Source organism: Brassica napus, unplaced genomic scaffold, assembly GCF_020379485.1.
Source record: "Brassica napus cultivar Da-Ae unplaced genomic scaffold, Da-Ae ScsIHWf_1200;HRSCAF=1717, whole genome shotgun sequence".
NCBI classification, from domain to species: Eukaryota; Viridiplantae; Streptophyta; class Magnoliopsida; order Brassicales; family Brassicaceae; genus Brassica; species Brassica napus.
The window spans coordinates 549,208-561,821 of NW_026014623.1; the positions used below are offsets into that span (position 1 = coordinate 549,208).

Sequence of the window (12,614 nt, forward strand, 5' to 3'; positions counted from 1 at the left end):
CGCCGGTTCTCTCTTCTCTTTTTGGGTTTTGTCTCTCACGATTTTGGCAGAGGTTCCCCTCAAGAATTCTGTGTCAAATTCGGGATCCGGGGCTCTGTATTTATAGAGAGAGGGAGTCGGAACTGCCATGGGGCCGAAGGGGTGGGAGTTGTAACCGAAAAGGTGTCTCTCTCTCCCTTGCAACCGTTCGGCAATAACTGCCCCCAACCTGTATTAAAACTCTTTAAAGAGTAAAACGCAGACAAGGAAAAATCTTGTAACAGCCGAGAAAATTACTCAAGTCGGATTGATCTTTTCCCGTGGATGTTTGTGAATCCCAAGGTACATATGAAAAATTTAGAAAGTCTTAGAATGGTTTTCCATCTGAAGAAATAAATTCTTCAGGAAGTTTAGTGGATTGAAAATGCTCGCGGTTCGGCTTAGAACGTCCTAGTCGGATGAGAAAATTAATCGAAAATTTATTATAAGGCCTTAAGATAGGAATGACCTTAGAGTTATTTTAGAAATGTTTTGGTCTAAGAAATCTAGGTTTTTGTCAAGGAGAAACATTTCCGCCAGCTCGGATCAGCTTATAACACGTTCGGGATTTAAATACGGCCCATTCGGGCCCATCTACAATGTGTTAAGCATATCCGGAAGCTTCTGGAGGATGCAGCTGCTTGTCTACCTCCTTAAGCAGCTAGACATGTCTTACTCCTTTACTGGAGAATCCTCCAAGGAGCTCTTGCTTATGTCCTATTGGTTGAATTGGTGGCTGGCCACAAAACGTTTTTTAATTGGACAGATTTGTGGCTGCACACCAATCTCTATCCAATTGGTTGCATGGGGCACCCATGACAGCTCCTGCTTGTAACGCACAACCTATACCTTCTCCTGAGCTCATTCTCCAGCCTATAAATAGCAGACCACCCCCTTAGTCATTTCTCATGCTTAGAACCCTAACCATAGCAGCTCGAAAAAGTCGAAACCCTAAGATTTCTAAAGCTCTAGAGTTTTCCGATAAAAGTTTAAAGTGAAGCCGGCCACGAGATAGAAGTGTTTCCAGTCCAAAACTTTCATCTAAGCGTTGAGGTGAGTCTCGGTTATGGGTTATGATTGTTGTGTGTGCGACTAGCGCCTACAAAACAAGAGTATTGGTTGATGCATTGCTAGGTTGCGCGTTTAGATATATAATGTTATGATAATGATTGATGTTTGTGAAAGATATTGAGTTAAATCGTCGGGCTCGGCTCGAGGGGTATAACATGATTATGATACATTGATGTTGTGTTGCATATACTTATGTCATTGCATTATATTGTTTGGGCCTCGGCTCAGATAATATAACATGTTTGATCATATCCTAACGGGGAAACCCGTAAATCCACGGACTTGATCCGTGAGGGTCCGGCACTCGGGTGGAGTGTCGTGAGAGTCATTGGTGTCCACTCGAGGCCCATGCCTTGTCCGGGGCCTTACCAAAATTAGTTCCGGGCAGGACGCGAAGACACGTGTGATAGGGTTAGCTACCCTCGACCGTGTAGCTGCATGACGATGCGGCACGTGTGTTATCTGGGCCATCGGCTTTTTAGACTTTGTGTTTAGAGTCAATGGGCGCAAGAAGGGATGTGTTATGGACTTCGTATCGAGTTAGGAACCAATGGCGAGAGGCAGTCCTCGATGATCAATAATGATCTAACCACTCGTGAAGAGTGGATGCTTGTTTACATGATTGCTTTATTTTTGCATTGCATATTTCTTAATATAATTGATCCTTGTTGCTTAATGTTTGATGCATAATGGGGGGATAAATAATTGTTAGTAAACCCGAGTCACTGAGCAAAATAGTTGCTCATTGGACTCTTTGTTTTGCAGGTAACCCGTAGTAGTAGGTTCCATTTGGGATCGGAGGAGCACAAAGCTGTTGGTGTAGATTTGCTACCTTTTGCACGTACGTTTTGTAATATGTAAGATATGGTTTTGAACTTCGGCCGAGCATGTATAAAGTTTTAATGTGATTGAACTTACAGAATATAAATAAGAAAAGGTTTGTGAAATGCTTGGATTCCATATGATACTAGTCCTAGTCCGGGACGAACTAACTAACGGTTTCAAACTCGGGTTGTAAAGCCTTAACTTGGAATCGCTAGGAAACCCGTTCTTGGACATATGATCTTAGGATTTCGGATCTGATCTGGGAACGTCGGATCAAATGTTTGGGCACGTGGTAGTAGTATCTTCGATCTGGTTAGAGTTCTTTAATTCGTCGTGCATGTTCTTGTTTGATTGGTGCATGGCAAAATAATTAACTTTTATTTTTTCTGGATCGGGGGTGTTACAACGAAGGTGGTATCAGAGCATGGTTCACTTTGCTCACTTGGGAACCTGTTTTCAATAATTTATCGAGTCAAAGGTGTCGCAAAAGGTCGAATAGGAAACCAACATGCTCCTTTGTTAGATAAGTTGGGATTAGTACTTACCCTGGGTTGTACTGCAGTATGTTTCCAAGACGTACAAGGAGTGAGGAGCCAATGATGACACCACCAAGATATGGACAACGTAATTCTGAAAACCGCAGAGTCTATTCAAACCTTGAGGTAACAGATGATTCTGCGATAGCACAAGGAAATAACCATTGCTATGAACACGAACATGAGTCGACCGGGAGAAATCCGACGGATTCACATATGGGCTATGAGCATGAAGAACGATATGAGGATCTGAGGGAGAGGAATCAAGCACCTGAACCTTGGTAGACGGTCGGGCCGTCGGTCATGTTCTTGTTTGATTCTTGGCCGGTGGTTCGACTTATGCCTAAAACGGTTCGGGGGTGTTATAGAGGTGGTATCAGAGCATGGTTTCGTCCATGCATGACACAAGTGCTTTTAACGGTTTTATCGAGTCAAAGGAGTCGCAAAAAGATGATTAGGAAACCAGCTGCTTCCCATAGTAAGATTATGACTTACCCTTTTGATTGTGTGCAGATGGCTAATCGCGGGACAGGTGATGATGGACAAGGTCGGATATGGGGAGAGGGTATGGATTGGAAATGCGGAGGATTGGGTTACAGATCAGATCAGGATAATGGAAATAGCATTAGTGAGATGTTTGGACACGATAGGAGCCCTCTGCAGAGAACAAGATCTTTTCCTGGTTACGGTAACAGGACTAGAGTGAGAGAAGACAGTATGGCGAGCATTAGTCGAAGTCGTATTTGGCACCAGAGACATCAAGATGATCAATCCGTCCAACCAAACCCAAGGACAGATCAAAACCATGCCACCGAAAGACCACAAGATCATGGAACCGAAAACACCCTGAAGCTTTTACATGACGTGATGACCGAGGCACTTGGTAACCAAGGCAGGCGTACTCAACCCCTAAAGTTTCCAAGCTATTATCTACCATGAAGAACATTGGATCCTACAAGTTCAAAGGAGGATCCGATCCTATTGAGGCCGACAAGTGGATTACTATGATGGAGAAGAATTTTGAAACCATGGAGTGCCCGGAGGAGTACAAGAAGAAGATCAATGTGTACTACTTGGAAGCTGACGCCACAGGATGGTGGGACAGCATAGACAGGCAGCATGGACACACCATCACATCGTGGGAGTCGTTCAAGGGAGAGTTTGAGAGGAAGTATTTTCCTCCAGAAGCAAAGCATCGATTGGAGCGCCAGTTCATGAACCTTGTTCAAGGAGATAGGCCCGTAAGGAGTTATGAGTCGTAATTCACAAGGTTGAGGCGACATGTCTTTGATGGGCGTGAAGATGAAGTAACTATGATCCGTAACTTTATGTACGGATTGAAGCCGGAGCTTGGAAGTCGTTTAGCTGGAAGCAACTTTAGCAGCTTATCGGATCTGGTGGAAAAGGCTGTTAATGTTGAGACTGTATTGGAGGCTGAAAGGAAGACCTTACCACATTCTGGTGGACACACCAAGTTTAGCCTAGGAGAAAGGCCAAATTTCAACAAGGGTCCAAGATCTTACAAAGGCAAAGGGCGAGGCTTTGGAGGCCAAGCCAACAATCGTGGTAACACTGTGGTGTGTTACATATGTGATCAACCGGGACACATTTCTAAGTTATGTCCCAACAGACAACGGAGTAACCTGCAAGGTTATTCATCGCTGAGGAAGGAAGATGTTACTTGTTTCTTCTGTGGAAGGAAGCGCCACTATGCATCGTCATGTCCGAACAAGCCAATCCATGCGACCCCTCTCGCAATCCGAGCTCCTCCTAGCCGTCCAGCTATTGAGCCAGCACCAAAGAAGCAAAATCTAGGAGGTAGAGTTTATGCCTTAGGTGTAGAAAACCCAGACAATGCAGGACCGTCAAGCGGTCCCATCACAGGTATTGTGGGTGCTTAACCTCCTCTTTTTATTGAATGGAAATTTAGTTGCTGGAATCTAGTTAGTATACTGGTTAGGTATAGATTGCTTGATCGCTAGGTTGCACGTTTAGAAATTTAGGATGATGATTGATGGTTGTGAGAATTTTGATTAGTATTTGTGATTGAGATATTGTTGATTGGGTTACTGCGGCAGGAACCATACATGTTGCTGGTAAACCCACACATGTATTGTTCGACTCGGGGGCAACACATAGTTTTGTGACCCCTGAAGTAGCTGCACGGTTTTGGGATTGTTTTTTGGTTGACAGAATAGATGTGGCCGTCTTGACCCCCGCAGACCGAAACCTTCAAGAAAATCAGTTTATCAAGAATGTTCCATTGGTCATTCAAGGCAAAGAGTTTGTGGCAGATCTATTAGTCGTGCCTTTGAAAGGGTACGAGGTAATCCTTTGAGTGGATTGGTTATCGAGCTACGGAGTTCAAATCAACTGTGGAAAGGGAAGGTTGTTGTTCGGCAGAGGTAAATGACCAGAGATGGTATACTATGGAATCAGTCCTAGTATGACCGTGTCTTTGGTAGCAGCGATGAGAGTACAAGATTTGTTTCAGGACGGGGAAGTATATTTGGTGACCTTATCGGTTAGTGGAGGAGCCATTAATGATGAAGTTAAGGTCGAAGACATAGAAGTGGTCCAAGAGTTTGAGGATATCTTTGCACCACTAAAGGAATTACCTCCACATCGGAGTAATCCCTTTACCATTACTTTGGAGCCTGAAGCAAAACCTATAGCTAAGGCACCATATCGGATGGCACCTGCGGAGTTGGCCGAGCTAAAGAAACAGTTGGAAGATTTATTGGAAAAGGGATTCATCCGGTCGAGCTCTTCACCTTGGGGAGCTCCTGTGTTATTTGTGAAGAAGAAGGACGGAAGCATGAGGCTGTGTATCGATTATCGTGGCATCAACAACATCACGATAAAAGATAAGTATCCTCTTCCAAGGATAGACGAGTTGTTAGACCAACTAAAGGGAGCTAGTTGGTTTTCGAAGATTGATTTGGCATCAGGTTATCATCAAATTCCTATTGCCAAGTCAGACATTATGAAGACGGCGTTTGAACGAGGTATGGGCAGTACGAGTTTGTAGTTACGCCCATTGGTCTCACAAATGAACCTGTGGCTTTCATGTGTTTGATTAATGAAGTGTTTCAAGACTATCACAAGTTCGTGATCATTTTCACTGATGACATCCTGGTGTACTCGAGAAGTAAGGAAGAGCACAAAGAGCATCTGCGACTGGTTATGGAGAGGTTACGTAATCAGAAGCTATTTGCCAAGTTCAGCAAGTGCTCGTTTTGGAAGAGAGAGATAGGATTTCTTGGTCACATAGTATCAGGAGAGGGCGTGGCTGCTGATCCAGAAAAGGTCCAAGCCATACAAGAATGGTCTCGACCTACCACTGTGACAGAAGTGAGGAGTTTTCTTGGACTTGCGGGCTATTATCGGAAGATTGTTAAGGACTTTTCCTCCATTGCAAGGCCTTTAACTAAACTTACCGGTAAAGGAGTTCCTTTCTTATGGGTGGAAGAAACCGAGAAGGCATTCAAGAAGTTGAAGGAAGCTCTCACGACCGCACTTGTGTTAGCTTTGCCCGAGCAAGGTAAACCTTACACGGTTTACAGGGATGCTTCACGAGTTTGGTTAGGGTGTGTTCTTATGCGAGATGGGTGAGTCGTCGCGTATGCCTCACGACAACTACGGAAGCATGAGGATAACTACAGTACACATGACTTGAAGTTAGCGGCCGTGGTGTTCAATTTGCGAAGTTGGAGATCTTACTTATATGGAGAAGAAGTGGAGGTATACACGGACCATCAAAGTCTTAAATACCTCTTCACTCATCAGATCTCAACCTGCGCCAGCGTAGGTGGATAGAGTTTTTGGCAGACTACAACATACGGATTCGCTACCATCCAGGTAAAGCGAATGTTGTTGCGGACGCCTTAAAAATATTCATCTCATCAGAACGGGCGTAGAAAAATATTCGGGATTGATCGCGGGACGAAAATTCACCGGAAGGGTCGAAATCAGTCGAATGGACCGAGAAGCTCGAGCTGGCCTTATCTATGAGATAAGGACGTGATGTAACCTGCCTGGCATGGTATGTGGCAAGGGAAGCAGGAGGTGTTGAAGCCCATGAGAGCACAGCATGCTGATTGACACCCAGAAGCACGAGGTGCCGCGAAACCTGCGATCGGAGCATGCTGAGCGACATGTGTGCGCTGAGTGTCAATCTGGATGAGGTCAGGCCGTGGATCAGACATCTGGAGGGCATGGTGTCACTCTGCATGATGTCCTGGTCATGCCATCAGACATGTGGAGCACGAGGTGCCGCGACGCATGCGTCCGGAGCCATGCGAAGCGACACACGGGCTGCCACACGGCTTGTTTCTGATTGGTTGCTGCATCCTATATAAACCCCACGACTGTGGGAACCGAAATTCGTACTGTCGATTTCCGTTTAAATAAGGAAACTAAGAAAACCCTAGTTTCCCAGAGGACCCGGATATCTGTTAATTACCACACGTCAAGCAATCAGAACACGAGAATGACAACGATAAAAATAAGAAATCGAAAAGAGAGCAAAGTAGATCTTATTCCGAATCTGCGTATGAGCGTTACAATAAGGTATAAGCCTGGGCTCGAGAGCTGTCGGCGAGATTCCTAGTTCTAGCAACCCTAAGACGGCTAAACCTAATTGAGTCGCAGCTCGAAATAACAAAAAACGGAAAATTGCCTAAATTGCTCTAAGTGCTAAGTTTGCGCTGAAAAAAGTTCTCCCTTGCTCCTCGCCTAGGAATCCTTATATACTAGCTCCAAGGTCGGTTTACGCTTTTACTCTTCTGCCCTTAAGCCGTCATAGCATAAAAATGGAGATATTCCATTTTTCCCGATCTTCACAATTATCTTCAAAACTTCTGTATTTATCCGCGGAAACTTGACATTTATCCTTCCTTGTGGGCCAAGCGTGAACCATGCTGTGGTTCACGGGCTTTTGGCCAGGAAAAATCGTAGGATGGGCCTCGAGTCGTGTTTTAGGTCCCTTTGGGCCGTCTTCCGACTCGACACGTTTACTACGAGTTTTCCGCGGTTTCTAATCCGCGAAGTTTGATCGATGAATTAGAATAGCGGGAAACATGGACTGAGCTTGCTACGGTCTTCGGGAGATATCATTCGAAGGTTTGAAGAGGATGCAAGGACTGGCGTCATATCGATGTTCGGAAAGGTTCAATCGCTACACAGCGACCGAACTTTGGCTCGAGCCCGGTCGTTATGTAGCGACCGAGTGAAACGAGTGCTCGCTCGCTACGTAGCGACCGAGCTTTGGCTCGAACTCGGTCGCTACGTAGCGACCGAGCGGGACGATCGCTCGGTCGCTACGTAGCGACCGAGCTTGGCTGAGCTCGGTCGCTACATAGCGACCGAGCGGGACGATCGCTCGGTCGCTACGTAGCGACCGAGCTTTGGCTCAAGCTCGGTCGCTACGTAGCGACCGAGCGGGATGATCCTCGGTCGCTACGTAGCGACCGAGCTTGGCTGAGCTCGGTTGCTACATAGCGACCGAGCGGGACGATCGCTCGGTCGCTACGTTCGGTTTGAATCCCAAAGGATACTTCTTCGTAAAAATCTCGTATAAGTTATTTTTACGGAAATTACATCCCTTCTTTTACTAACTCTTTCGGAAATACGATCTCCGAGGATTTTCGGGTGGTAATTCCGTCGTAACCGTTTTTGACCCCAACAGTTAGCCCCCTAGCCCGTTAGGATCATGCATCGGGGGATCCTAGCGTGCGGTAGGCATGTTTGGCAAGTTAGGCGTGATGGATGGAATTAATATCCGAAAGTCCGAGCTTGAATAGTAAATCCTCATGTCTTATAAGAAGAGAGGTAACTTGTTCCAGAATTTTTTTTACCTTCTTGTTTTTCTCTAAGATCTTTCAAAAAAAAACTTTCTATCTCTCTCTCCACACTTTTCCTCTATTCCCTTAAGAGAAGTGTAAAGATGTCGAGCAAGAAAAAGATTGCGAAAAAAGGGTCTTCGTCCGCGAGTCCCTACGAAGAACTCGTCGTTCCGAAGATGGAGTTCGTGCCTCACTCGGTGCATCCTGCCGAGAACGAGGCATGGTGGGTTGCTCATTATGGCTCGTTGACCCCTCCAAAGGAGAAGCCATTCCCGGTCCTGGTCCATCGTGGAGTCGAGGAAGAGGATGCAAGCAGGACTACTGACGAGTTTCTCGCGACGATGCGGTCGTTCAACCACATCCCGGATGCTGTGGAGTTCCGGGTTCCCTGCCGCGGGGAATGTGCTAACAACCCCCCGGAGGGTTACTTTACTTGTTATGAGGCGTTCATAGTGCGTTGTCGCCTCTGGTTCCCCATACCCGAAATTCTCGTCCGAGTGTTGGACCGCTTCGAAGTTGCGATAAGTCAGTTGACACCCCTTGCCATTCAGCACCTTATTGGGATCTTGATCCTAAGCTATGAGCATGGCCTTTCCCTTTCCGTCGATCATTATGAAGCGCTTTTGAGGCTTCAACTTGTCACGGATACGGATAAGCATAGGTTTGTCCCTCGGAAATTTATGTCAGTGGTTAAGAAGTTCATTTCGAACTTCAACTCGTGGAAGAAGTTCTTTTTCTTTGTTCGTTTGGACGCTGCGTCCGTCGAAGAGAGTTGCATTCCACTGTTCCGGAGGTTGCCGAACAATCGTCCCTTCATCAATCCTCTTGCTCCGTTCCCTGAGGACATTATTGCGGTGAGGGATCTTCTCAGGAATGGTCCCTTCTTCTGGACTTCTTTCACGCCGAGAAGGGTTCGGAAGGCACTGAAATTTGTGCAACCCGGTCCAGCTTTGGACGCGGATACGGGAAGCGACTCCGAACCCGACGACCAGAATCCCGTCGAAGCTCCGACAGCTGCGCCGGAGTCGAGCTCTTGGAAGGGAAAAGATGTCGATCTTGGCGACATAGAGTTTTCGATGGACGACTCTATGCTTCCAGGATGGGATCCGAACCTTGCTTACGGCGACGGAAGCGGTTCGAGCGAGGCCCCCATTCCGGATTTCGATGATTTCTTTGCTGGGCTGCCATCGGGTTTCGATGCTCCTCCTCCTACGAAAGAATCGGCGAGGCCGAGAGTCGTTGCGGAAGGATCTCGCATCATCAATGGGGTTAGTTTTTTTTTGGGAATTTTTTGGTGATTATCCTATGTATGGATTTGTAACACGCCCATCGATTTTGCAGGGCCTGAGCTTGCTGGGCTCGGCCATCGAGGCGGGTCATAGAGAAGCCATGGTCTACCGCTTCAAGGCGGAGAAAGCGGAGCGGGATCTCGCTCGCGTGCAAGGCGAGATGCTGGAGCGAGAGGCGCAGCTTACTCGTGATCATGCGCGGGCTGTTCGTAAAGCGGAGAGGAAAGGCAAAAGAGAAATCGTCGAGGTGATGAAGACTCGTGCATCTCAGTTCCAGGTTGAGTACGGGAACCTTAAGAATGCCTTTACCTCGGTGGGCGACTTTCGCGAGTGCCGTGGTTCGGTCGGAAGTCTTTGGAGGACGCAAGCCGACGACTATGTGTTTGAAGAGGAAATGAGCTTGATGAAGAGTGGGATGAGTGACCGTGCCCACGCTGAGGCGCTTATCCCTCCGATCGACGAGAGGATTCAAGGGTTCTGGGATTCCATCCCGGTTTCTCCTGATACCGAGGAGGTCCCGATCGATTTTCACGATGGTGGCGAGGAAGTGGATCGTCCTGCGGATGCGTTTGGTGCTTCGTTGTCCGGGGACTTTGACTTTGGATTATGAGGGATGGATCAGTTATCCTTGTTTTCGGCCGAATGTGGCCCTTTGAATTTGGATTTCGTTTAGGCCAAGATGGCCGTATTTGTATTTCCGGGACTGGCCGTTGGTGGCTTTGAATCCCTTGCCGCTTTACGCGGTTTATTTATATGATAAATGTTTTGTTTCGAGTTTTTCCTGAGTAGGGTTGAAGTAAATACGAGTTGTCGTCTCGTATGTAGTTCTAATTAGACGTTCAATCTGTTGGTTCGTTCGTGATTTTCGTAAAAATTTATCTGTCTTTACGATTTTCGAGAACATTGAGATACGAACGGAGAGGCATGGTTTATGATCTCGTATCTTTTAGATATCATGCCTTGAGATGTTTGAGACCAGAGCGTTGGGTTTAGGGCAAGACCTAGGTTTACTTTCGGTTAAGGTTTGTGCGGTGACTAGCCGGCTATCGTTTTTCCTGTTGCGATTTCTTCCTGACTCGCACCGGTTTAAAGTCCGCGATATGTTCTCGGCTTATATGACTTGTATGGTACGAATCGAGCATCTTCTCAGAATCAACTGGAAGTGCTAAACCAAAATTTCGGATTTTTGTTGTAGCGCGCTTTTGTCCTTGTGCTGGACGTTTTTAAAGATCAAAAGAGTGATCGGATTGCGTTTGTTTAAGACGGCTGGCGTGTTCGTCGGGGCCAATCGACGAACGGGGTGTAAGGTTTTTGGTGGTCGCGTTCGGACAATTTGTTAGCATTGTCCTCGAATTTTAACTTTTTGCGACGTCTCGCAGTTATTTCGAGGATTATGCGTGTATTTTTGCGTGTTTTGAAAGGTGATAATCTTTACGATTTTTGGGCCGGATGAGGCCGCAGACGAGCGTAAACTGAAGCGTAAGCGTTTTCGATAAAAAGACAGTGTATATTGTAAAATTTTTTATGTTTCTAAAAACTCGATTACAATAATGGCGATTGTGGGAGTATACGAGTATACGCACCCACTCCCCCCCCCCTTTTTAGAGAGGGGGATAGCTGAACTCGTCTTTTGACAAGCTGCCTACGTACCCCTTTCGAGGATCAAGCCATCTCGTAGTTCTGTTTCATGCCGCGAGGGTTCATGCGGCGGTTGGTGTCGCGATGTCCGCCTTGACCGTGTCGATCGTGGCTGGGTCGACGCTATTTTCCGGATGTTCCGGTTGAGTTGTCGCGTGGGCTTCGGATTTATGTCGAGCTTCGACGTCCGATGCGTTTGCGTTGACAGACGATTTTACTTCGTCCTCGTGCGGGGCACTTTTGGCCGAAGATCGATATATCTTCGCGCGTTTGCCGTTTGCAGAAGCCGTGATTTGCCTTAACTTATGCTCCGCGAGGAAGCATAGTCGCGACTGTTTTTGGCATCCCCAGATGGCCGCGACTCCGCTCGGCGTTGGGAACTTGAGACCCAGGTGGTAAGTTGACGGAACTGCCTGCATGGCGTTGAGCCATGGGGTTCCCATGATCACGTTGTAGATAGCGGGATGGTCGACTACCGCGAATTCGACGATTTTCGTGATCTCCTTGGCCATGACTGGCAATTGGATTGATCCGAGAGTCATCGACACTTCGCCTGAAAAACCCGTGAGTGGTTTTGGCGTCGGAATTACCTCTCCGAGTTCGATACTCATCCGCTTGAGAGTGTCGCGGAAGATTACGTTGACCGTGCTTCCCGTATCGACGAGTACCCTTCCGACTTCTAAATCTCGTATGACGAGATCTATGACGAGCGGGTCGCAGTGAGGTTGGTCGATACCGCCGGCTTCTTCCTCCGTGAAGGTGATCGAGCAACTTTGGCCGTCTCGAGGAGGAGACCATGTAGGCCAATTTGCGCTTGATTCTGCCTTCCGTTGGTAAGCCTTGATGGCTGACACGGTATCGCCGCAGTATTGAGATCCTCCGATGATCATATTGACTCTGCGACGATTGTTATCGTTCCCTTTGTCATCTGGCCTCCTACCGCGTTTATCCCCAGGTTGGTTTCGTTGAGGAGATTTTTCAGCGGGCGGATTTCTGTCCGTCTTTGGAGGCCGATCAGAATCGAGGATGAGATCCTTGACGCTAGTTACTTCCGAAAGCTCTCCAGCGAGCAGCTTCGCGGCCAGTCTTGCTCCTAAGACTTTGCAATTAGTCGTGGAGTGTCCTCGGGATTGGTGGAACTCGCAGAAGGTGTTCTCGTCATACCCTTGATTGCGAGTCCATGTGTTGCCCGTGGTCCGGCCTTGATCCGAATTGATCGCATAGTTATGCGCCCCTTGGAGATCTTCCCCCTCGTGATGGACGTACTTGTCGTTACGAGAGTTCTTCTTTTTCCCCTTCGGATCTGCGTCTTTCGAGGATGGTCTTGCCGGCTTATGTTTTTGCGATAAGACTTTAGTTTCTTCCTCCACTATGATATAGTCCGTTGCTTT

The 12,614-nt window shown here is 47.2% G+C and overlaps 1 protein-coding gene across 1 annotated transcript; it reads left to right on the forward strand.

Annotated features, from left to right (window-relative positions):
* Positions 1-3,385: 3,385 nt before the first annotated feature.
* Positions 3,386-4,788, forward strand: LOC111203830. The gene is made up of 3 exons (XM_022697912.1): positions 3,386-3,691; positions 3,794-4,334; positions 4,529-4,788. The coding sequence occupies exons 1-3, from the start codon at positions 3,386-3,388 to the stop codon at positions 4,786-4,788; spliced, it is 1,107 nt and encodes a 368-aa protein (XP_022553633.1).
* Positions 4,789-12,614: the final 7,826 nt, after the last annotated feature.

What these genes read in the sequence shown, in the direction of transcription:
- LOC111203830 (XM_022697912.1), top strand. Translation starts at nt 3,386, where the DNA reads ATGAAGAACATTGGATCCTACAAGTTCAAAGGAGGATCCGATCCTATT. An exon ending in TTGTTCAAGGAGATAGGCCC is followed by an intron (nt 3,692 to 3,793) that starts GTAAGGAGTTAT and finishes TACGGATTGAAG; the next exon opens with CCGGAGCTTGGAAGTCGTTT. An exon ending in GTCAAGCGGTCCCATCACAG is followed by an intron (nt 4,335 to 4,528) that starts GTATTGTGGGTG and finishes TTACTGCGGCAG; the next exon opens with GAACCATACATGTTGCTGGT.